The sequence below is a fragment of the Zootermopsis nevadensis genome, unplaced genomic scaffold (genome assembly GCF_977971745.1).
Source record: "Zootermopsis nevadensis isolate Lab colony 2312 unplaced genomic scaffold, Znev_1.0 Znev_ptg000020l, whole genome shotgun sequence".
Lineage (NCBI taxonomy): Eukaryota > Metazoa > Arthropoda > Insecta > Blattodea > Termopsidae > Zootermopsis > Zootermopsis nevadensis.
This window is the reverse complement of record NW_028259152.1, coordinates 4,995,846-5,022,143: the sequence shown is the minus strand read 5'-3', so window position 1 is coordinate 5,022,143 and position 26,298 is coordinate 4,995,846. Positions and strand designations below refer to the sequence as shown.

General features: G+C 35.9%; 3 protein-coding genes and 1 long non-coding RNA gene across 4 annotated transcripts in view; 2 read left to right on the top strand and 2 right to left on the bottom strand.

Annotated features, from left to right (window-relative positions):
• Nup107 (nuclear pore complex protein Nup107) overlaps positions 1-416 on the top strand; it is a 16,742-nt gene extending 16,326 nt beyond the window's left edge. The window contains exon 16 of the mRNA XM_022067200.2: positions 112-416. Within this exon, the coding sequence (XP_021922892.2) occupies positions 112-219 (108 nt within the window). The 3' untranslated portion in view covers positions 220-416. The remainder of the gene's footprint in view (positions 1-111) is intronic.
• On the bottom strand, positions 284-15,335 carry LOC110831327 (pyridine nucleotide-disulfide oxidoreductase domain-containing protein 2). The gene is made up of 11 exons (XM_022067203.2): positions 15,093-15,335; positions 13,339-13,526; positions 11,875-12,030; positions 10,961-11,117; positions 10,128-10,296; positions 8,996-9,122; positions 5,913-6,120; positions 3,721-3,877; positions 3,210-3,363; positions 2,270-2,377; positions 284-1,141 (listed from the first exon to the last, which is right to left on the bottom strand). Exons 1-11 carry the CDS (start codon positions 15,217-15,219, stop codon positions 923-925), a joined length of 1,770 nt encoding a protein of 589 aa, XP_021922895.1. The 5' UTR covers positions 15,220-15,335; the 3' UTR covers positions 284-922.
• On the top strand, positions 10,978-23,082 carry LOC147873268 (uncharacterized). Its single transcript, XR_015535993.1, has 3 exons — positions 10,978-11,111; positions 13,351-13,554; positions 22,947-23,082. It is a non-coding gene; the product is annotated as an uncharacterized LOC147873268 (long non-coding RNA).
• LOC110831329 (E3 ubiquitin-protein ligase TM129) lies at positions 16,929-26,298 on the bottom strand. The gene is made up of 6 exons (XM_022067205.2): positions 25,629-26,298; positions 22,887-23,133; positions 21,815-22,045; positions 20,213-20,366; positions 19,116-19,258; positions 16,929-18,480 (listed from the first exon to the last, which is right to left on the bottom strand). Exons 1-6 carry the CDS (start codon positions 25,828-25,830, stop codon positions 18,363-18,365), a joined length of 1,095 nt encoding a protein of 364 aa, XP_021922897.1. The 5' UTR covers positions 25,831-26,298; the 3' UTR covers positions 16,929-18,362.

Sequence of the window (26,298 nt, the reverse complement as noted above, 5' to 3'; positions counted from 1 at the left end):
AAGAAATTTAGTTTTTATTACAAATACTTAAATTTCTTTTTCACTATAGATGTATTATCAAATCTTTTCCCTGTGACTGTCAGGTATTTGTTAGATTACTGATTTGTGCAGGTGTTTACAAAAAGTAAACTGGGTGAATTACTGGGTAGAATTGCGGAGTCATCACTAGCTCTCCTAGACCAGAAACGTGATCCTTGGGGTCATCATGTGTCATCATAACAAACATTTAAAGGACTGTTACTGTTGGTGGATCATTGGTAAGGTATGAAATATTGTTTGTCAGTCAGGGAGGAAAAATAAACTTTGTATTGTAAGCAGTGTTTATCTTACAATGTTTATAATCATTTTCTACAGTGCATTGTGTTATCAGCCTTGTAATATTAATTGTCAGTAAATTTTTCTACATCTGTCTTGCACAGGGCTGTTTGTAAATACCTTTGTTCATTCCTCCATTTTCTTCACACAACAGAAAACCTGTATCCTTAGTTGATTTCCTTTATGTAACATTGTAAGTAATTAATTTAGAAAATCATTGTATGTATTTGGAATGATTCAGTTTGATTTACTTGAATGGCCTTTATAAGATTGTGAACAATCTCTCTGATTTGTCCTCAATGACTGGAAGTAATTTTAATGCTTAACATAATCACCATTTTGTGCACCACACATATTTCTGTGTGTATAATACATTTTATAAGAATTCTCAGGTAAAAGTGTAGGATGCAGGATGTTTTACAGTTGTTTCACATTGATGTCATTGTTACAGTATTTGTCAATATTCTGAACATCCTGAGGTACTGTGTGTGACAACTAAACAACAGACTGTCAGGTTTGTGTGTGTGCAAAATATTGGTGCATTTGGTTTTATAATAAGCCAGTGTAACGGGACTGAATTACTCTCTATTCAGGAGTTTGTGCCTTTTCAATGTCCATTCTTCCTTCCCATACTCTGCAGAAGTGTAATGCCAGCCTGTGCTGCAATGCATCCTGGGGCACCCATTACCCCACCACCAGGATGGATTCCACTGCCACACAACAGAAGTTTATTTATAGGTGTGAATGGGGATGGTGGCCCAATATCCCCTGCAATTGGGCGACTCAGAAATAATTGGTCCATTGTTAAAGCTCCATGAAAGATGTTCTGTTAAAAAAAATTCCCGTATTAACTGACATAAAATGAAATAGGTTCCACGTATGACTTTAATTATTGGTAAGTTTACAGGATGCTGTTTGAAACATATAACACTGTAAAACAGAGAGCAACTTTTTTTCCAAATATACTACCTCTGAAGGACCACACATAGTGGCATAGAAGTTAACAATCCTGCTTCATATTCTGTAAGTATTGGGTTTGAACCTCAATCTAAAGACCAGCTGTTCTATCTTGACTGAATTTTTATTTGGTTTTCCCAAGTTTATCTGTGCAATTGATGGGATGCATTAAAATACACCACTGTCTTTCATAATTTTTATCAAATGTGGTGTAATGCTTCAAGTAGCCCAAGGGAAATTCTGGCCAGTACTGCTGCCTCTTAAATCTTGTCAATGCATAAGAGGAATACTCTGCTGTTTGTCAAAATATCTTACACTCTAGAAACAGTTTTGTGAGTCAGACTTACAGAGTTCAAAGGAATGATGGAAGTAGTAACTGAGCATGAACATTTTTCTAATTTCAAACACATTTTGGCTGCTAATGAAGCCCAATCTCATTGCTTTATTAATTCTTTGATTAATAAGTTAGAGTGTCTTAATTGTAGAAGCCAAGAAGGGAAGATGATCATGAATGGAGTGTAGAAGAGAAACAGTCATGGCCTCTTTGTCTGGGCATTCATTTCAGGAGACGGGAAGTCAGTAATCTACCCAAGATTCAAACCAAGTACTTTGTCATTACAAGTCTAGGTCACTCAAATGACATCAACCTTCTCAGTCACTGTAAGTCCTCATTACATTTTAACCTCTTCTGAAAATAAGATTATGAAAAGGAATTGCAAAGGATGACCAAACTTTGATTTGATCTTCAGACTATTATATAAAGACATACTGTTAGTCGTATGAAGAAATAATAAAAGCTTATGAAATAAAGAAAGTGGGCTAAAAATGTTACAAAATTAAAGTACTTCCACTTTGAATTATTGGTAACACAGGAATCGGTGAATATAGATTTGAGTTCCTACTGAGTCATATTGTCATGTTGCGTATTTGGTTTCTAGTTGAAGTGTAGCACCATCTAATTATATGAATGTAATTTGAAGCCAACAGGTAAACTTACACCTCCAGTAAGGCCAAAAATGTTTTCAAGGTCTGGTGGAGTAAGTACTTCCATTCCAACAATACTGTCAGTAAATCCAGGTGTGTATTCCTCGATATTGGCAAAAACCTGCAGTGGAGATAGTAAAGTTCAGTTAAGTGTTGAGGACAACAGCAGCAGGTTGTAAAAATATCAGGTGATGGGTGAGTCAAGTCTAAGGCAGTAATTTAAATTAAGTTTCAGTTCCTGTAAAATGAACCATAACATGTGAGCTCTCACAGGCATATGACTGATGACTGCTTGTAGCCATCCTCCATATCTGGAGACCAGCTCCTGAGGACATGCCATGCTGTTGTGACCAAAACTTTATTATCATGGAGCCAAATAATTCTTACATTCCATATATATTGTATGGCTACAGACCTTTGGTTTGTATTTTGAAATTACTTTCTGTAGCATGGCCAGACTGACAAATTTAGGTACTAATATCTAACTCATGCTGTAGAGGAACTTTCTCATGCTTTATTTTTATGATTTTTGCATTGCTTTAGATTTCCTCCAGTAATCACTTAGAATGTGATAAATATTTCAATACTCAAACATTTACATATGTTCTGTTTTAATGACAAAGGACTTCACAAAAAATTAATAAACATGAGGTGCAGCACCACCGTCACAAAATTTCCCTGTCTTCAAGAAATTCTATTTGTGACTAAGTTCAGTTTTGAATGATAAATTGATGTGGATGTTCCAAGATATGCAAAGAAGTTCAGTTATTTGATTGTGTAAAAGAGTATGTACTGAGTTTGTTCATGGTGTTATACACTACATTTCAGTACATTAATTATGGCAGAGGGTATTAATTTTATTATATTATGCATCATTAGGCATTACAAATTTATCCACTTCTGCAGCCATGGTAATCACATTTATTACTTTAATGGATGATCTCATGAGTTACCTGCTTAGCATACTGCTCCTTTGTTTTTTTGTCCCAAGTGGCACCGTTCTTCAAGTGGTATGGTGTGTACTGAGTGAACAGGAGACAGACATGGCAGCCAGGAGGTGCCAATGTAAGGTCCACACTTGAGGGAATTACCATTTCAATCATTGGTCTGTAAAATCGTTACTTTAGAAAATGTTGGTTGGTAGGTATCTAACGTTCCCATATGTGGTCTGTGTTGGCCTTTTCTAGCCTCTGCCAAATCTAGGCAAGTGTATAATCATTTTCAGATGTGGACCCATATGTAGATCAGATTATTTTTTCTCAGGATGACTAGGAAGATAAGATGTATTATGGGTTTGTTCCAACAGCAACTGTCAAATGTTTGTATTCACCATATACAGAATTATTGGACCCAACCAGCCTACTACTAAACTTTATACAGTTCAAGTCCTAAAATAAGATGTCATATTTAAATAAGATATGTTTAGCAAATAATAACAGCAACACTAAGATCTGTCTTCCTTACCTGTCTGAGATTTTCCCATTCAGAGCACAGTTATATGCTTGTGTGATAAGTTCTGTATTTTCACAATTTATATGTATTGTGCATTGGTGCAGTGGCATTGGCTGATTTGCTTTCTCACATGGATCAGCCAGAAAGTTGGGCAGTTTATTCACTGCAACTGTGAAATGGAATTGTTATTAAAAAAACATACTAGGTACAAGAAAAACCAGGCAGTAATACAGAATAATTAATGGTTCTCTGAATGCATGATTCATTGGCATATGACAGTTATGTTGAACAGTGTTTTTTGACTTATGTTCATGATGTTTTGAGAGTTGGTCTGTTCTAACTTAGGTTATTGGTTAAATCTGAGGTTGGGGTATTGCATGTTAAAATAAATTGTCCATGAGGAAATCGCTAGGTGAAGGTGGCTGTCTTCTGGGTTGTTGTGCTGTGTAGTCTCGTAGATGTTTACCGACATTTCAGAGGTCCTTGCTGCCTCCTTCATCATTGCAGTGAACATATAATTTTACTACATTTGATTGTGCTTTATGTTAGATTCATTGTCTATAAGTAAACTCAGAGTAGCATAAATATGTGTTCATGTCTTGTCACCAGGATGCAAGACAAAATCGTAATAATTGATAAATTCTTTAAAAATGTGGTGAAGTTCAGTTATCTGGGAACAAGTAAAAATTGCATTCATGAAAAAATTTAGAGAAGATTGAAAATCAGGGAGTACTTGCTGCGATTCAGTTCAGAGTTTTATGTCTTCCTGTTTTCTAAATATGTTGTGTGTGTTTGTAATTCTACCTGTATCAATTAGCGTAGAGCTTGATTGCTCAGATTATGGTGAGTACACAAGTTGTGGGAAAGGATGGGCAACAGGATGGTAAGGATAGTATTTGGATCTATAGGGGACACAGTAACAGGAAGCTGAAGAAATTTAATAGTGAGGAGCTTTATAATTTGTACTCGAAGACGATGTTATGGGCACGGCATGTAGCACAGATGTGAGAGATGTGCATGAAAATATTTACTTGGAAAACCTGAAGGGAAGCGCCCACTTGGAAGATCTAGATACAGATGGGAAGATGATAATATATAATCATTCTTAAATAAATAAGGTGTGGTTTGGACTTCTATGGCTCAGGATTTGGACTGGTGGCAGCCTCTTGCAAATGCTGTAATGAACCTTTGGCTTCCATAAAAGACAGGGAATTTGTTGACTAGCTGAGAAACTGTTAGCTTCTTAACAAGAACATTCACTTTGTTAATGTTATGTTGTAAATTTTCAGCATTAACTTTCAGTGCCAGAACTGATGAAACAACTGAAACAAATAACTTGTTTCAGTTCTGCTTTGGATGTAGAATGTCCTTACTTCAAAAAATCTCTATTGTCTTTGGGTGGTTTCCTAATCAGTATGATATCAACTTTGGTTCTGCAGCTCACCATAACTTTCATGCACATAAAGCATGGCTGTATTGCAGTACATATCCATATCTTCTCCCACCTTACAAGAATTATCTACAGAATAAGCTAAATGTAATCTTGGGTGCAACCCATCCAACTCCATAAATGACTGTAAGGGACATGACAATGTTGCATTCACATCAGAGATATGACTTACCAGATGCTTGATATGATATGACTTCCTCTATTCATTGTAGTATAATGATTCTGTTTCATTTAGACAAAGGACAATGATAATTATGAAATGTAATTATAACATCACATATGCATGTATAACATAAGATTAATGATTTATTCACATCTTTGTATTTGAATTGATTAATAATGACAATGAAGTTGATATATTTATTCTTAAACTTCCACACATGAGCTCTGAGGAAAAAGTGTGAAAGAAAATTGTGAAATCTAGTCACTCCTCAGTTCTCAGTTGTTTCTCAACACTAGGTAAAGGTGAGTGGTCATCTTCACACCTTCGCTGCTTTAACCCCTGAACACAGATAATCTAGGATTGAAAAGTTTGACTGTTGGCTTGGTGTTTTTGAAAAGAGCTCATGATACTGGCCATCTTGCAGTGTGTATCCTATGGAACAAGTTGTTAGGTGCTCCAACAATGGAGCAACACATAGGTTCCTACCATATCTGTTTATATAATTAATTATCTTTGTTTACATTGGTGAATATCATAATTTTGATTCTCCTATAATTACACAATTTCTTCCAGTAAAGTAATTGTACTAACCATTGATTTTTGTTACTGGTGATGTGTAATTGATATTATTAATGGCAGCCTGGTACTTTTCTGGCAGAGCTGTCTGAGGAAGCAACTTGTTGAATGTTACATATGGTGTAGCATTGGACAGGACTATAGTAGCTTTGATTTCATGGCCTTCAGATGTCACTACACCAATTGCATGGCCCTCTCCATTTAGACAAATGCTGGATACTTCCTGAATTGCAGTTATTATCAAATATTAGAAATTTCAGACCAAAGGTACTTTGTTGCTTTTTTTATATTATGAGCATTGTGAATGTCAAGGTTTTGATACAATGCAACTGAATTTATGCTCCAAGTTAGTGGAGTATGTGAGTACAGCACAACACTAAAAATCTGAAAATGGAACTACTGAAATATGTTGTGCTTTCATGTGCTTGGTTACAAAAATGTGTAAGAGGTACTCTTAAAGCTAATAGCCATAAACAGGAATAAGAAATGAAGATGAAGCAGTAGCCCCATTTATGCTCAAATTGCACCCTTCATTAGTGAAGGCATGTAGTAGATATGCCAGGTCTTTGACCAACCAAATGTTGGGATTTCAGGTTTTAATTCTGCCTGTGGCATGGATTTTTATATGCATTTTTCATCTCCATTAGTCATTCTACTCTTAGCCACAAGCCATCAGTTTGGGGGTTTCTGTAATGTACAAAAGTCCTATGTAAATGAAGTACACCCAAAGAATTCTCAGGACTGAATAAACATGGAAAATAGGAACAAATACTCTGAAAATAGAGAACATTTTGTAGAATATTAAGCCCATGTTATTCAAATGCAGATGTCTTCAGGCTTTCACAGCACTTGGCAATAATCTTCTGTTTAATTTCTGAACAGTGGCCTGTTATGGAATAATTTATTGCCTTCATGCCCAGATTTATAAATACCAACTCCATACCGGTGATCAGTCACTTCACCTTGATGATGGAGACTGCTAAGTTCTCTGAAATAGTATGAAACCCATCACAACACTGTAATCACCGAAGAATGAAATCATATGTCAGATACTTCTGTAGAATGGTCTATTAGGGTAGTCAGGCAATAGCTTCATTGATTTAAGATAACTTAAAAACAATAAAAATGTGAATACCTTTTACCATAAGGTAAATTCAATAAAATATATCACCTAGTACCATTTGCATCATTTATGCCATTTTGACAAACAAGAAAATGTTTTCATTAAGCCTCTTCAGGATAGGTGCCTAAATGTTACAAAGACAATGAGACCCAGTCAATGTTGTCTCTGTGGAAAACATTTCTGACATGAACCTTTTAAGTTACAGCCAGTAATGAAGCACATAAAATATTATTCTTTTATAGAGGCAAGTGCCACGGTGGTCTAGCGGTTAGAACGCTGGCCTTGTAATCCTGGGGTCTCGGGTTCGATTCCCGGTGGTGCCCGAATTTATAACTTGTGTTGGGCAAGGCCGTGGTCTAGGCAACACCGAGTTTTCCTCCGGGGGCTTCCCCGGTTTCTCTGTGACATCCCAACAATTACTCCATTCACACAGAGAAGAAGGCAATGGCAAACCACTTCTGGATCATCTGCCAAGAACGTATATGAACAGGTCCCAGTCCGAGAAAAGGATGGAAGGATCCTGTTCATATGGACCTGTCGTCAGACAGAACACTAAATAAATAAAAAAGATAGAGGCAAGTGCAGTGATGTATATTGGAACTGGATTACTCATTTCATGCTATACTTTATTAAACATGGTTTGCACTGCAGGAAAAAATCTAATCTTAGGTGTGAACAAACCTGGTTAGTCTTCAAATGCCTGATAACTGTTGCTATCTTTCAAAACTTATTGAAGTACAATTTTGTTATCAGATCAGTCTCACTGATACTGTCACATAGAAGTATGGTCTGCTTATCTGCATCATTGTAGCTGTGATGAAAATCTGTGTTTTGTAGTGCATCAGATACAAAGGGATTTTTAACATCATGGAATAAGTCTGCATGTTTACCTGCAGTGCCAAAAGTGTTAGTCGTTTTTAAAATTGTTACCCTGATTAATAAAATAATATATTAGAAGAGTAGATTAGCATCATGTTTTAGGAGGATACTTTATTTACAGTGTCACAACTGCAGTCTTAACACGTTTATAAACATGTCATCAAAACGATTTTTTGGCCTTTTTAGTGATAATTCCCATAAAACTAAAGCTTCAAATATCAGTGATAATTACAGTGACTCATTTGAAACTGGGAGGCGAAGAATGTCAATATCACGTTCAGGACGATTTAAAGAACAGAAACACCGTAGAGTAATTACAGAGAAGACTTTTACAGGATTGCAAAGTGATGGTCAAACAAGTAGTGTCCAAGATCCATCAGTCTTAGAAGAAAAGAGCAGTGAAGTGACACTTGCACACATGTCAGTATGTTCAGCACCTGAACTACAAAATGATCAGTGGGAAAATCTAAATGATGCTACAGTAGCATTTCAGCAGAAGGAAAAAGAAGCTGAAAGCAGCATACAAGACAGAAATGAAAGTGATACACATAAATAAAAGCTAAAGCTCTGGGCTTCCGCTGCAAACCTGTTTTTTAAAGTGTTTTACTATGTTTAATGTTAATAATAAACTACAAGAAACTTATCTGATGTAATGTAATTAGCTTTGTGAATAACCATTTATGACTTCTGTACTCTACTGTCTCTACTTTTGATTAGCTTTAAAGTAATACATTGGTATGTACAACAGATTAATGCTGAGACCTGAATGGATCATGGTCCTCCACACTTGTTGATACTTTCAAATAAATCTTATTTGTGATGTAAAAATATTTGTAAAGGAGAAGTTGTAAAATATTTTATAGTGGTGTTACATGGTACTGTGCATAGATTGTTAGACATCTGAAAAAAGTAAATAATGAGCCCCACTTTTATACATTTTTCTTGTTGAGAAAAACAATGATGTAATGTCTTTACCTTTCTAAACACTATTATTCAGTGGTTCCATGAATTTGCCACAGCTTGTATATAGTATTAATGATGACACAAGCATAAAGTATGCTACATTAATACATTATTAACAAAATGCTCATCTCACCACATTTGTGAATATGTGTGCACCATAGGAGGCTGCTGCTGCTGCCATTGCCTGAGTGACAGCACCCATTCCCCCCTCAGGATATGCCCATCCACTTTCTCCCATCATGTGATGCAGTAATACATACCTAAAAGCAGGAGTGACCTTCAGAACAAGACCTGTCATTCATGTAACCCCTGAAGGAGCATTTGCATTATATCCACAGTGGTTTAATTCTATTTCTATATTTATATTGTGGTGGTTATCACATTCATCTAAGATCAACTTACTGGTTTCACGGCCTCATGGTGGGAAAGCCAACATATAGATCACATTTAGTACATTTTACAGTATCCATTGTTTTGTTTAGCTATGTTATGTTCTTCGAAAAAAATTTCATCACTTCCTGCCATACAGACAAGTTATAACGTTTTAAATTAGATGAGAAATTAAGAATTTTAATTTTACTATACTAGAGTTTACAAAAGGTGGCGATACTGTATGCCAGAGTGACATAATTCTTATAAAGTGAAACAAATAAAATACAAACTGGCAGGAGTATTTTGATAGTCTTTTGGGGTGAAATGCTGTGTCTTGTAGGTAGATACCAATGTTTTTGAGGGACATAACAACAGAATGGAACAGAACTGCCACAACATTACAATCCAGAAGACCAACACTGACATCTTCATTGCCATGAGAACCTCAAATCTCATGTCGCATCAATATATGAATTTAGATCTTGTTGTACATAGCTGAACACCTAGACGAAAAGGATAACATTATGTCTTGAACTTCGGGCATGTATTCTGAAAGGTTCAAGTTTCAAAGTCCCTTACCCTACTCCCAAGGTTTTAAAAAATTTGTTTTTTCTGACCAAATTTAATTACAAGATATAGTTTTGGCCATGAATGTCATAATTGATATCAGAAGCATTTATTCTGGACTAGTTCAGTACCCTGTCAATCACTAGAAGAATAACCTGTACCACTGAGTTAGATAGTTACTAAATACATGCCAAACACTTACCATAACCTCTTGACATATCACATCTCATGGGCAAGAGATTAAAACATTGGTGAATGCCTGAAACCAGGAAAAGATCAAAGTCTTAAATGAGTATGCTGTGAAGTAAATATCTGAGTTTACTTACCCATTGCCTGGTGTGTCTGGTCCAGTCATCGTACCTATCACTGCATCTGTCATCAAGGTGCCCTTGAGTGGCTCTGATTCAAACCAGTGATTCAGAATACTGCTGGCTGGAGCTGTTAGGAATTCATAGAGAGCTGGTATATCAGCACCAAGTGACATCACAGACATGACTGTAAATAGCCAATTGAACATTGTTAAAACAACTGTTATAAAGAATATGGTGAACTGTCAAATACAAGTATGAGATTTGAATGATAGTGAAAATGTGGATCGTGGTCTTCAATGTTGTGATGTTTTGATGGCGGTCACCAACATTTTGGATTAAGTTATGGACTAGATGAATCACAACCCAGAAAACCATGATCTAACAAATGTAAATTAAGATAAAATCATGATGGAAACAATGCCCCTGAAACAGGTTCTTCTCTGAGTTCTTCACTTTTCCCCACTCTAATCATAATCATCAATGGGAGGATAATCTCAGGCAGGATCTATGGGAGATAGGAGTCGAAGGAGACTGGATTTTGTTGGCCCAGGACAGGGTCCGGTGGAGGGCTTTGGTTAATTCGGTGATGAACCTTCGGGTTCGGTAAGCCATCTAGTTAGTTAGTTAGTTAATCATAATCATCATTATTCCATCTGTAGTATGCCTGTTCCAGTCTGGTTAGCCAAAACTGATAGGTTTCTCCTTGTAAGTGAATGAATTATGCAATTAAATGTTGGTAGTTACTGACTTCCTAATGTCTTTATAAATAGTCACTTGTCTTATTTATGACCATTCATAGTCCATATGTCATTTACAGTATTTCATTGTGTAGGCTATAATTCTCCAACCTGCTTTCCTCAGGTGTGGGCTGTTCAATAGAGCAGATACCTTGCTCCAAACTGATTCTGCCCTAAGAAATGCCATTGTATCAGCTGCAGATAAATCCAGCAGTGGTTCAACAGCTGCCACTACTCTCTTAAGCTTCTCTTCATACTGCCTGTAAGCCTGCAGACACAGTTTTATTAATTATCATTGTTTTCCTTATGTAAATCTTCTTGCTCAATATGTAACAATGTGTAATGTTTAAAATTACATAGCTAAAGCTAGTGACTTCAAGATTTTGTATATGACCTGTAATATTTTAAATCCCATTGGTCTGGATTATATATGCCATACTTCAAAATACCATATTTTTCTATATGTTAACAGTGGATTTTGTACTTCACAGTTTCAATTGAAATACCTTTACCTAGACATTTTTTTTAGTTTGTATGTGTCAATTGTAGACCATTGCCCTAATGGATGTGAAGACTTCAGAAGTATTATCTTCCACCTTGTCTGCCACATCTTGATTGCTGGCACCTGTCTGTTGGGGGGGGGACTTTATACCACAGAAGGAATTAAGTGTACATTAATTTGAAATATATTTTCCTGACCATCAATTCAGGTAGATGTCTGTTATAAAGTATACTACAGTCCCTATGTCATCATTATCACTTTAAGGGCTTCTCCTTAGTATTCAATTTTTGTGGTACCAACCTGACTATTACAATGATTGATTTCCTCTGTCAGTTAACATTTAAATTCATTGTCTCGCAGATAAACTTAAATCGTAAGTTCACTGTATATTTAATCTAAATTCACAAGTTCTGGGTGAGCAGAGGAATTGTTACAGAGATACATTCTGCCTTACTTCTGGAGTTTAGTCAATTAAAGAAAATGATATATAGTAGGAAGCATTGATTATAGGAATGTTTAGTACCTGAGCATCTTTCTGTGAAAACTTGGCTATTTGTCGCTTGTTACTGAGCTCATCTGATCCTAGAGTAAGAGATCTTGGCCCATTTTGCTGCCATGCTGACTCTTGTAGTGGTGTGTATGAACTAGGATTTCGTTTGTATGTTTTTAAGCCATGTTTCTGAAACAAAGAAACTTTGTCAATAACTTCTCAGATCCATGTTTCAGTTTTCACTAGAGCCCCTTATTTAAAATTATAAGTAAATTTTTAGTCACTTGAGTGAATTTCCTGTGCATTGGAATGTGTGCCAGTGAATTTTGAGACCAAAGATACTTCTGAAAATGGAACAGTTAATTTTTCACAGCTTTAACATTTTAAATCCTATTTATTAAGTAATTTCTATTTTGAAGAGAGGGCTTAATGCTACCATTTAGTGGATTATGACCTAATTACTTTTTCCAGTACTGGGTCAATATGGTTATCACTGCCAAATGTGAAAAATTCATTCATCCATTTGGTTATATGCATATTGCCATGAGGATATATGAACTTTTTCTGTATGCCAGCTAAATCTTATGAGTTATATTTAGCTTTCATGAAGTAAAAATCAGCAGAAGAGATGAGTAAAGTTTTAAGAAATAAAAAAAGCAGAAGAGTTTCTTTGGAATTGTAAGTGATGTTTTGAGTAACAGATATAGTACAAGAATGCTGGCAGGTTCATCCCTGAATTATTTTGCAGATGGACTCTTACAATTTCAACATGTTCGTCTTTTTGTGAAAACTTGACGCATATTAATTATTTCTGGGTCGTGATTTTTCCCCTGTGAAGCAGCTGAGAAATGAAAGAAAATTGTGTTCACTACTAGAGAAAACAGATTAAATTATGAATTCAGGCAAAGGGAATTTTTTTATCAAAACTGGCTAAAATGTTCCTTTATGACAGTTGTACCAGGCTTTCAGAGTGATGAAAGACATAAAGTCTTGTTGCAGAGAATTGGATATCGCGACTCTTAAGTAGATCAACCACTAATTTGCTCTCTGGTCCCATGTTGGCTTAGATCATGAAGTCTTGGAGTTTCGAGGAGAAAGTATTGCTTCATCTGAGCAGTGATTACATTTAAACAAAGATATGTAATTCATGAAATTTCCATATGAAGAGGACTGCCAGTCATCTGCTGGAATATTTTACTCAGAAGAAAGGAGCAAGATATTCCAGTCAGGCTAACTGGCATAACAGCAGCATTTTAAGCTGGATATAACTCTCGAGTATAATTCACAAACTGAATCAGCCTGCTTTTTTGGTTTTATAATACAAACTTTTTGTATATCTGTGACTAAAATCTTTCTGCTGAGGCAAAGTCTAAATTATGCATAAAAGTTTAATAGTGGTGAACTGAAACTTGCAGAAAGTGTGTTCATTCTGAACGGGTGGAATCATTGTAACACAGCCTTGATATAAAGATCTATAAAAGTGTAGTACATGCACACCTTTAATTCCAGGTCTGAATATATGTGTGGCCGTAAGAGACTGAGCAGATATGAAGCTCGTGAAAACTTAAAACCTGGCACTATCTCCTCGGTAACAGCTGCACCTCCCACCACATGTCTCTTCTCCAGGACGCATGTCCGAAAGCCTGACTTCTGGAAATAAGCTGCTGCAACCAATCCATTGTGACCTGCATGACATCACGTGCTCAGAGTCAAGTGAGGAAAATCAATTTTCTTCTCTTCTTAATGGTACCACATAATAATTTTAGGAATTGTTAAACATGATTCAACTTGAGAACGACTGGGCAAGTCATGGTGAAATTGGGTATGGGCGTTAATTATATTTATTTTCTACTGTATTTAGGCCATATAATGCTCTTTGATCTACACTTTAACTGAGATAATAACCAAGTCATCTGCAACAATTAAAGATAAAATGAAAATGTTGGCCCAAAAATTATTCATGTTAATATTGTTTAAAGTATTCAACTGTTGTTTCTGTTGACAGGCAACACTGTGTAAATATAAATTGCAGGGTAGGAGTTAAGGTCCCATATTCTTGTCTAACTCTGACGTTAGTGGTCTCAGACCATGTTCCGTTGGTGTTGCGACACAGTCCTCTTTGTTCCTTGGTTATGCCAATGGCCTAGAGAGATCCAAAGGCCTCTGGATTTTAGATTAAAATACTGTCACTTTCTGTCTGCATGTAACTATTTTTTTTATAATCCCCCTCCCCAGTGCACAGTATGCTGCTGCTAAAGGCATTTTAACAATCAATGTTAAACCTCGATCCATAGCACTCATTAAAGAATCAAATTCTGGGATGTCTTCCATGATTTTATATTCTTCGACAGTTGATAACGCCAGTACTAAACTTTTCCATTGATAAAAAAATTCGTTGTTTCGTCCGCTGATAGGCCTATCAAGAAACAGCAGAACATCATTACAGCAAGTATAGGGCTATTTACAAGTTCTGCGTTACTTTCTGATTTATTTTTCATTTTGCACTTTTGGTGAAAAGTACGGCATGTTTGGTCCATTCTGTGTCTCAGTCAAACCTCCATCGTAAAGTAGTACGGAACGAAAATTGCTATCACTGTCTAAAGGTACCTTTAGAACATTTAGAGATCGACTGTCTCCGTGGTCTCAAAGGGGCAGTCACAATAATAGTTTTAGTATTTATGTTCTGTTCAATGTTTCCACTTTTATGTAAATTGATTGCAACCCCACACTTTCTGTTTCCCGATTTATCGTAATCTGTATGTGGTTCATTGGTTTCTAAAACTCGTAGTTGAGTTTCCTAAGTTTTGTCATCTCTGGATGTGCTCTTAATCTAAAAGATGCCTTCGTTTTCTTAACTAACAAAATATTTCTCATCAATAAAAACATTGGATGGGAGAACTCCCAGTCCAACTGTGGTTACGTTACTGGTTGCATAGTTGTTGGCTTAGCTATTGTCGTTGTATAGGCAAGCAATTCGTTTATTTGTAACAATCTTTCGACAGTTTGTTGAAATATTACTGGCAGCACGCAACAGTCCTTTCATTATCTGGACAGTTTATCTATTAATTTAGATATTTATGTTGAATTTTCGCCGCGTCACACGTTGACTGCGAACTCGACTTTGTAAAGTTACACCGACCATTTCACTACTACGCTACTGTACACCGAGAAATTTAGGGTAATTTGGGCCACACACGACACTTAATACATAAATCAAATCTTTAGCCGCTTGTTTATGTGCACATTCATACCTCCGCCTATAATCACAGCGTCGTATGTACCATTGGGTTCTGAAGTTTGTGTGGAATAGTTTCTCGTTTGAAAAGTCTTCAAATGCTGTTGCATCTTCCACGAAGCCCTAATGTAATATGGATTCATAATATTACACTAAAACAAGAATGTTAGTGTATTATTTGTAAAAGAAACTACAGTTCACTTCCTCCAAATCAAACGTTGCACTATTTCTTCGGCTATTTAAAAGTTCGGTGGGTGAACTAGTCTTAAAAGTTCAAGGATATTCACTGATAAGTGGAAATATAAGAACATGATACGAATTAGCTCATCAGTCTAGATGATACGAATTGTACGTCATTAATTCTGTAACAACCAGATGATGGCAGACGCCTCTGCTACATTCACAACGAAAGTCACGGATATGGTATTTTCCCTGACGATTCAGATCGAGGTGGAAAGATGCAATTTCCAACATAACGTAATATTAGGAGTCGAATATACTGAACTGTAAAAAACCCTTTCATTGGTGATTACATAATACAGTGAATCACCCCTGTCGTGTTTCACTTCGAATATTGATATTCGAGGAAGCACTTACTTCGTTTTGACTACTCATTTGTTCATTCGGATTGATTTATAAAATACAATCAGAATACCCGTGTTAATAAGGGAAACTTCGACAAGTGCTTACATTTCTCATCAGTCTTTATTCTCCGAAAGATTATCACAGACCTGTTCATTCGATGATTGTCGTTGAATATCATGGAAAAAATTATCCCTAAACCAGACCTCTGGGACTAGAACCTAGGACAGTTTTTAAGTTTGTGACCTAGATCCTTATAATCTCCTTGCCGAAAAGAAGTTTTTGCACTTTTCTATCCTTCTTAGTTTCCAAGCTACAGAAATATTCTTTTTCAGGACTCGAACCCCGGAATTTTCGGTGTAGTGGCTTTTGTTCCCATAACCTCCTCACCGAAACAACTGGTCTTGGCGCTGTTCTTCTATTTTGCTTAGTTTTGGAGTCACAAAATCCACTTTAATCGGAAATCGAACCCAGGACAGTCTTTCAAATCTCGAATGTCATATGTGACTGGTTCTAACATGATATATTGTGCAATTATTCATTTCATATTAGTTTTACAGTACAGGTAACCCTCGATTTGCGACGGTTCAATTTGCGCCGATTTTGAAACCAGCAAGTCAAAATGTGAAAAAAATATATTTTACTATTATAACGTTTTACAATGTTTCTCGTACTGATTCTTATACTAAATCGTAATTCGTACATCGCTGATTTTGAATAAAAATTATAAATGCAGTCATCTCTGTAATTACGTATGTTTCGTTAACGCTCCAATGAGATCGATGAATCGGTAAAAGCTGTTTGTGAAATGCAAACTTTTTCATATGCGAGTTTGCTCTTATGCAATTTCATTCCTGGCGCTTTAAACTTTCAAAGGACTAATTTAATCTTCGCGGAGGTGCCGGGGTTATTTTTACTACGCGATTTTCTATAGGCCGGCGTCTTACATGAATTCTACTATCGCATAACAGCAGAGATGACTGTACACATCAATCACATGAAAGAATCTCAGTCAATCGAGGGAACAACGAATTGCCGATTGTAAGTGTATAAAATATATTTTTTAAATTGCCTTTATTTTATTGGCGTTATTTCAGAGCTTTAAATGTAATGTCATTATATTACTCGTCAATGTTTGGGTGCTGGGAACGCATGTCATTGACTTCCCATTGATTTATATTATAAAAAGAGTTTCAATTTACGCCCGTTCGTCCAGGAATGCATCCCCGACGTAAATCGAGGGGTTACCTGTAATTGAATAAGGCATACATTTTTCAAAATTCAATTTTATTTCCATTTGGTAAATACATTGACATTACCAGAAGCAATTTATCTTTTCCTCATGGAAGCAACAAAAGGCCAAATTAAGAAAGGTCAGTATCAAGTGACATTTGAATAACTATTTAAATTAGATTATGTTTTCTTTATTAATGGAAGTGAAAACTGGAGCACTTATAGTCTTTCCACCTTCGTTCTTGCTTCAACGCTTCCAAGGAAAATACTCCTCTTAGTGTTTCACGTATCTTGATTTGTATCATATGCATTTGAACAGATCTAACATTACTCGCAGAAGTACCTTTCCAAAATATGGCATATCAACATAAATTCCCTTCCCAAAACCCAACCGTGACATCCATGTTGCAGAGGGAGGTAATGTCTCTAGGGACAGTTAAAAGAACCATAGTCTGTCAAGGTCAAGGTGTGAGGTGTTGTGCCAAAGGCCACATGGCTGAAGCAGGTGATCCCTTTGGGGCACATGTAGAGGGTGATTCACAACTTAATGTTGCAACTTCAGGAACTTATTCCTGAGGCCATTCCCAGTCAGAAATGTCATATAAACATAGGTCTGATTCTCGGTGGTCAAGACTCATTATTCATTACCTGAATGTTAGAAAAATAAGAATAGGGGAGCAAGAATTCTATGAAGATTTTATTGCTGGATATAAAATAAATGTTCAAAATGGTGATACTCAGCATCAATAAACATGCAATGATGCTTCCTTAGTGAAAATTTAAGAAGTAATAAGATGGCTGTCTTCTGGGTAGTAGTGCTGTGCAGTCTGGTAGAAGTTTAACAACGTTTCAGATGTCCTTGCTGCCTCCATCATCAGCTATCTTTGTACTCACTGCCATGAAAACCTCAAATCCTACTTAAGAAGAATTGTTTGGCATTCTTCCAATATAAGAATTAAAATTTTGAGTTCATTCAGTGGTAATGGTTGAAAAGTTTGACTGATTTTTTGATTGATACTCTGCTCAAGAAGTCCTTCCATGCCTCCACCATGAGAAGGGTGGAACGAGTGTTACAGTAAATCTGGCTGTGATAAAATTCGGTTCTTCCATTAATAGTTACAACAAAATCAATTCAAGGACACACATTTCAGGATTAATTAATTAAAAATTGGGTAAAATAAGCAAAAATTTAAAATTACTAACTCATTAATTACACCTGTACAGCTGGTCACATATCATGTTTGAAACACAAGTCAAATCTGATGTTTTCAGCTTCTAAAATATTAATTTCTAACCTCTGACAAAGGTTTAGTGCACTGGAAAGCACAAGTATAAATAAGTGACCTGATGTACAAAATTAACAAAACAAATTAAATAATTTATTTAGTCACTGGCATTCTTTACACAGCTGTATCCAGCACGTCAAGCAGTTTTTGTATAAGAAACGGCCTTTCGCTGACAAAAAACAGTATCATCTAGAATGCACCTGACACACATCCAGCATACAGAAACAACTGCGGCACAATGGACAGGTGCATTTTGAACCCATCCATGTTTCTGGATGATTCTGATCTTGTCGTGATGCAAACCTAAGTATAAAGAATATATACATGTATCAGTGTTAGTGTTAAAAGTGTTAAGTATTGAGGAGTTAGTCTTTTATTTCCACAAGATTTAATGATAGTGGGGGGGGGGGGGGGAGACAAATATAAAACCTAAAAAAAACATACTTATAAGAATGCAAAGGTGGCTGTCTTCTGGGTTGTAATGCCATTTATTCTTGTAGAGTTTATCATTGTTTCAGAGGTACTTTCAACAAGCACTTCTGAAACAGCATTAAACTTCTACCAGACCACATGGTGGTACAGCTCAGAAGACAGTCATCTTCATATTCACCACTGTGAAAACCTGAAATCCTACCAACTATGAGTGTTTTGGAAAGAAAAAATATATCTGACAACAGAAAATAAAGTGCAAAAACAAGTCTTAGCATACTATGAATACAAGCAGAGCACCCATTAAATGTTTGTATCTCCGAGACTTCTCAGCATACTCAGAAAGCCAAGGAAATTATATTTGTTTCAAAATGTCAGTGTACTTGTTATTTGTTCTGCAGTTAAAACTGATGCCTAATGTTACTGATCTAAAGTGGATGTAAATGTACTAACTTCTAAGCAGACAGATACAAGATTCTTTCATCTGTTATATGATAAAGGATAATTACCATTTACCCATACACTCAAGGCACCACATTGGACGACAATAACAGGTAGTGCAGGAATCTCCTTGTACTGTCACATCTCCACACATCTTCTGCAGCTTCACATTAGATGGTGTCTGCATACATCCGATGCAGAGTTCCAAATCCTAGCATCATATTTATTTTGTAAACTTGTAAAATTTTTGCAATCTTTTGAAGGCACCACGTACAAACATACTAAAACTAACGAATAACCCATAACTGGAGTGGAATTAATGTTATACCAAATGTTACAGAAGGTTATGAACTCAAACTACCTCCACACCAGCCCAAAAACCTACCACAATTTGTTTCCACATGACCATCTGCGGACAGTTCAAGACTGTCTACATTTCTCTCTTATTCCTTTCCTTTTTGTCAACTTCCTTGATTATTTTGAGTCTTTCCACTAACACCTTTTCCTTGTGCTTCTACTTAATTCCAGAACCTCTCATGTTGTCCCCGATTCATCCATATGACAAATAACCACGAACACCCAGCAAAGGCAACACAATTTACATTACAGACATTTTCTTTTGAAAATGCACAAACTCACTTTCCCATCGGTCCTATGCGGTTGTGGCTTAAACCACCACCCAAGATCGTTCATGGCCACTACTCATTCCTCCCATAAGAGTCAGTTTGCTCACAGTCAACCTCTATTCACACATTTGGAAAAGATGTAGGGGTGTACAAACATTATTATGCTCCTATAGATGGATTTAATAACATTTTTAGTACTTCTGAGACTAAACTATTTTTAAATATAAATTAATTTAGTTTTCAATTATCCACATAAAAAGTGCATAAAGTTCAACCCTCTTGGACAGGGACTAACAATTATTTCCATTTTAGTAATATGAAATTAACAAGGTTTTACTGTATCATATTTTACACAGTTTTCTTCATGCACTGAAATTGAAACAGAAACATGCTGCATATGTTTTGCCCAAATTAAATTTTATGAAAAGGCCAATTTCTGATGACAACAAATATAGAATTAAACAAAATTCCTTAACATACAATATGTAATGAGATTCTTTACCACCTTTCAGAAAATAAAATACAGATTTGAAACTTACCTGTGAAGTTTCATAAAAAGGATTTTCAGCCACTTGCTCTCGGAATGCATCCAGAAATCTATCAACAAGTGTTCGATGAAATGTGACATTTTGAAGTACAGTAATTGGACGACTGACTTTATCCTGGAGGTCTCTGAAGTCAAAGGCATTTAACCTGGCAAAATACCAAGCTGTGTAGTTATAAGACATTTTTGTATTTTAAGTGACACCAGAGATCAGTTCTATTGAATGTAATGAAAGTAAAGTAATGCTCATAATCATTAAAGTAGTAAGCTCTTCTACAGCATGGAGGTGCAATTTAATGGCAAGGACATTCTGGAATTATTTTGTGATACAGCAGTATGCAATGATTTCAGTACACTTACATATCTAACAGTTTCAGTAATACAGTATGAATAATGCTACAAATGCACCTCAGCCACCAATTATAATTTCACAGTATTTGTTTGCAACAAATTATTATAAATAATGCAACACTGCAGATGCAGAACCCTAACACTCAATACTGCTAGTACCACAGCCTGATCCTCATAACTGTTGCCTCTAAGATACTTCTCTGTCTTAAAAGTGGACACTTTCCATGAGGTTTTGCCACCAAAAGTTTGTATTTATCCCATCCCATCCTAGCCTCCTAGATTTCACAATCCTAGTAATACTAGATGACCTGTGTAAATCACTTAGTTCCTAATTATGTAATATCCTAAACTGTTCACTTACTGCATCCTTCTTAGGCCCATATATTCTCAAGAGATATTTGTTTTCAAATGCTTGTATTTCATATTCTCTTGATGTCAGAGACAGCATTCTACTACATCCATGAAAAACAAATATGGATACCCTGATTTCCAGAATTTTTAGAAATTAAACAGGATGATGATTTTCAAAGTGTATAATAATATGAATTTCCATAATTTATTTTTATAATTTCAGCAAGAACCTCATTTCTGTCTGTTAGTGTCATTCTCAAATATTTACATTTTCAAAAATTCTCAAATAATTCATTACTTATGTTATGACTTTACTAGTTTTTTACCCATCAAGAATGACATGAAAATCTAAAGGAGTATTTAAAACTAAATTCTCACTGAGCCTATAAAAATTAATTACTTATCTTTGCTCAATTAAAGAACATAAAATGATTTAATGTAGTACAAATGGTGATATTAAAAATGATCAACAACCAACCCACACTTGTTTTATGTGTATATAAAGCAATCATGCCAATCACAAGGATTGTATTTTACTTCATGTGGCTATCTATCAACTCATATAAAACAAAAACAATGCTAGAAGAGTAAGAATGCAACTTGTTCCTTCTATGTCAAGGCTACGAGACATAAATGTTCTCAAAATTTTGTATGAACTTCAGCATATTAACTTTAACTCATTCAATGCAGAATTCAATAGCTTTAATAACATTTAATATGAAATTAAATTATGTTTGTATCTTATGTTAAATTGGCATGACATTTTCCATTTTGACATCGTTATGAATTAAATAATGATGCTCAGTAAGCAGATGGGAGTATAAAGAACAGTACAAACAGAAGGGAAAAGATAAATCAAATTAGATAAGTTTTGTGAGAAAGAAGCAAATATTACCTGATATGAAATGGCTTTACTCCTTGCCGTACACTCTTCACTTCAATGTTGAGGTATTGTGCTCCACCAGGACTGCTTGGTGCAACTTGGTGAGTGTCGCTGCTGCTCAAGATCAGAGCAGCATCACTCTGGTGGGCTATATCTAACCAGTATGGTGCAACTTTAATTATCCAGTTGTCTGTTGCTATGACTTTCATTATTGAATTTGTCTCAATGCAAATCTTGTCAATTCTGGAAAGGAAACTTGTACTTACTGCAACACCTACAGGATGATTCAAAGCTCTAGTGCAGTATTTAAGGATGATATTGAAGAGACCATTTGAAGCAGAAAATGTAAAAGTTTTTTTTCACTAACCACCCTTCATAGTTTTTAACAGTGACGTTGCTTTTGAATAAAGAAAGCAAATTCTGCCCTTTGTAGCGTTCTTGTCATCATTTCAATGTACTCCTTTTTGAGTACTCTTTGATTTGTGTGGTGGAGACGTGTCAGTGTTGTTACTCTTACTATTGTCTGATTCTGATAACTGTGCATCCACAAACTCTAAGTGTGGAACCTCATCAAATGGTCACAATAATACAAAATGACATCACTGTATAAACACTGTTACTTGGAAATTGTGGCAAATCAGAAGAAGAAGAAAATGTTACAATTTCTGCTTTGTATGATTTCCCCAACAGCCTCCTTAAGTAGTACTGTATCCATAGCTGTAAATGATCTTGTATAACATCATTTGATTAACTACACTAAAAGATGCTATACTACTTGCTAATATTGATGGTATCAATGACAGTGAATGAAGGATAATTTGTAACAAGAATGCATGGAAAAAAACAGATATGTGCATCCTTTTAGGTAGCATTAAAAGATGATTTGTTTTACACATGATGCCCGTCTTCTGTCTGTGTATATCCACTGAGATAAATGGAGTGGACATCAGCTGGGAGGGTGTACTCAGGAGCTTGGGCAGTGCTGTCATTGGCACATACTTAATAGGTATTGTTATGAAACTAGTAATTCTAAAAATCTCAGAACAGCATCTGTAAGGACAAAGTGATATCACTGAACATTTACCTTCGAAATTCAATGTTGATATCTGATGCTACAGATACCCATTCTGCATTGGGATTACAGAAACAAGCAAGAGTCTTGGCTACAGGATGTGACTTCCACTGATTTCGCCACCAGCCCCATACCAAGTACATTGCTGCTAATGGTACCATAACAGCAGCAAATACAGACAATTGCCATACTGCACTACCTTGCCAAAACATGGTCTGGGAACTTGAGTTACTGAGGAAATACAATCCCATTAAGTAACCTGCAACAAGCAATCATTAATGTCATCATATATGATGTTATATCACAGAATATGACATAGGAAGTATGTGGAGAAGCTGCCACAAAATAATTTTGTAATAAAGTCATCAAATACTTGGAAAAACTGTTGAATGAACTGCTAAATGGCGCTGTTTATGTCCAGTCCTCCCACTGTGCTTCTTCTGCCTAGCTTTAAGTTTTCCTGCCAAAATTTCTACAGCAATTAAGCAACAGCTATTCATAAGAAATGTATGATCTACTTGGTGAGATTCCAGGTTCTAATGGCAGCAAGTAATGAAGACGACCATCTTCTGTCAGCATTCTCTACTTGTATGCTCTGCATTGAACAAAACCTTGTGGCAATAGTAGTACATTTAACACATGTACATAAATGATTCTGCTTGTCATGTTGAGTGAAATTGACACGTGTGTTCCTTGACCTGTCTGGTACCACAGACCCCATCCCCAAAATTATCTCATACATTCTCATTAAACAGAAAACACAATGAATTAAGATACAGAAGTACAGTTTTTTGTCATGTAAATAATTTTCCTAGCAGTAACAGCACTACAGCTAAGATGAGGAAAAAACTAATCAACCAGCAAACCCCTTAGGCACAATTGGCAGACCCTTAGGGGTTCATGGACCCCAAGTTGCCACAGGTCTAATGGATTGAACACACAAGCATATACAATATTCAATCTTTTGTACATACACTGTTGTACCCAACATTAGCATTAGCATAAAATTACAAAATTTCTAAAATAAAACTGCTTATTAACTCCATAGAGCAGAGTTCCTCTTGAGGGGTTAGTAATAATCTACGCTAGTCAAGAAATTCCCTGCATGTTATGGAACCTGAAGGTTCATTACTGTTCACAAGAGCCCACCACTGGCACCTATCCCACACCAGAGAAATCCAATGCATAATCCTAAGCTCAATTTCACTCTGATCAATTTTAATATTATCATCTCAGCTAAGCCTAGGTCTTCTGACTGGTCACCTCCCTTCCGGCTTTAAAACCAGAATTTTGCACTTTTCTCATCACTCCCACATGTTGCTGCATGCCCTACCAATCTCATTCTCCATGATCTGATCACCCTAATAATCTTTGCTACAGAGTACAAACTGTAGAGCATCCCACCCCTTCCAAGTTGGAGGACCACTCCCTGTCAGTCTGTAACTGTTTATTCAGTATATTTGCCTACCCTCCATATCTGGATTCCTTCTCCAACATCCATAACCTGAGGACATGCCAAGGAGCTGACTTACCATGGACTTTAAAACTACTAAAGACAATGTTACATGAAAAAATTTCTTAGAATATAAAATAACTCCAGTTACTCAGGTAGTTAAGGGCACCGTAATAAACTTTCAGGTTTATTACTATGTCAACAAGAGCTCATCTTCAGACATAAAACTTATACAAAAATTGTCATTAAATCTCAAGGGAAGAGACAGCTCACAAGACCATGGCATAAATGGATGAATAATACTAAAATAATATTTAAGTAAGGTGTGGACTGGAATCAGCTGGTTTTGCATAAGGACCCATGACAGACTCTTGCACACATGGTAATGAAAATTAAGGTTCCACAATGGTAAAATTCTTTAGTGATTGAGTGAGTGTGCTACAGTGCCCCAACCTAATTTTGTAATTATTATTAACTGAAAATTGTCAGCAATTCTGTTAATCATAAAATGTAAAATATGTTGTTAATGTGCAAATGTGATCATGATAAATGTTACTAAATTAAATGGTCTCAGGGAAAGACACTGGATTCTCCTTCAGAGGGTTCTGTGTACAATCCCTGGTCAGATCTATGTTCACATTTTTATGTTCACAGACTGATGCTTTCATCTCTGACAATGATAAAACACTGTAGTTCAGAGCCCACATTGAATAGTTTGTTCCCTCTGTCAACCATGTTGCTCATAATCTTTCTAACAAGGGGAATGATGGAATCAACCCTATACGTACCCTAACCCCAGAAATAGATTCAAGACTTGCCTAGGATCAATAGAGGGTAATAAAGGTAATCTTTCATTTTTTTTCAGGATATATTTCTGTGGGGTCTTAATGAGCTGTAACAGCAAAACATTGCATAGCAGTGTCAAATATTTAAATTAAAATGGATAAAGGCTGTGCATGATGATCAGTCAATACATCCACCTACTTACTGAGCTGAGTCTGAACTTCAGTTACGACATCAACTATCCTGTTTGAGGCTTTGCCCTCCTACCAGGAAAATGTAAGAACAGTACCTTGAAGCAGGCCATTTCCTCCCTCATCCTTTCCAATTCACCATACATAACAATCCCACCCTCTAATTAAATGAGACAGTATCAATCTTATAAGTAAGCACAAGTGAGTTAATCCCTTAATCTTGCAACTTCTTGGCTTTGAATAGCACTAGTAGCATAATCAGGCCACATGACAAAACCATAACTTACAACAATACAGTACAAATGGTTTTAACATATCTAAACGTACCCAGTGGCAAAAGAGAATGACAGAGAAGAGTTGCAACAATTCTACGAATATGATACTGTATAAAACATTCATTCTCGCTTCCAAGCCAAGTAGACAATATGCACTGAACGGTGAATCCTGCTGATACAAATTCGTTGGGTGGATACACGAAGCACAGAGACATCAGTATATAAAGTATAGTGAAAAGTAATGACGATTCCATAATAACCTAAATATAATATGTACTTAATGTCATTCTCTACAATAGTCTGGCCCTGATCCAACACAATTCAACCGACACTTCAAACTTAGAACGTTTATCATTTGTTATTCATCATAGATTAATATTGTTCATATTCTATAAATTGTGATCAAATAGGCTTGCACATGGATACTGGCGTGACTCTCGAGTTCCTATTTAAACATAAAATAATGCTATATGATAAAGTAATCAACAAAAATAAGACATCATAACATATTTTTGCCATTGACTACATAATAAAGTAACTTCCAATTCAGCAACAGAGCTCATCGGTGAGAAATTCAGAAGTCTCTGGCACAGAGAACTGAATCTAGAAAGATGACTTTTGAAGTTGGCAGATGCCCAGCTGTTTTCATGAATTCTCCGCGTAAGTAGAACCCGAAGGTTCATTACTATTGTTAGCTATTTTCATGAATTCTCCGCCTATGT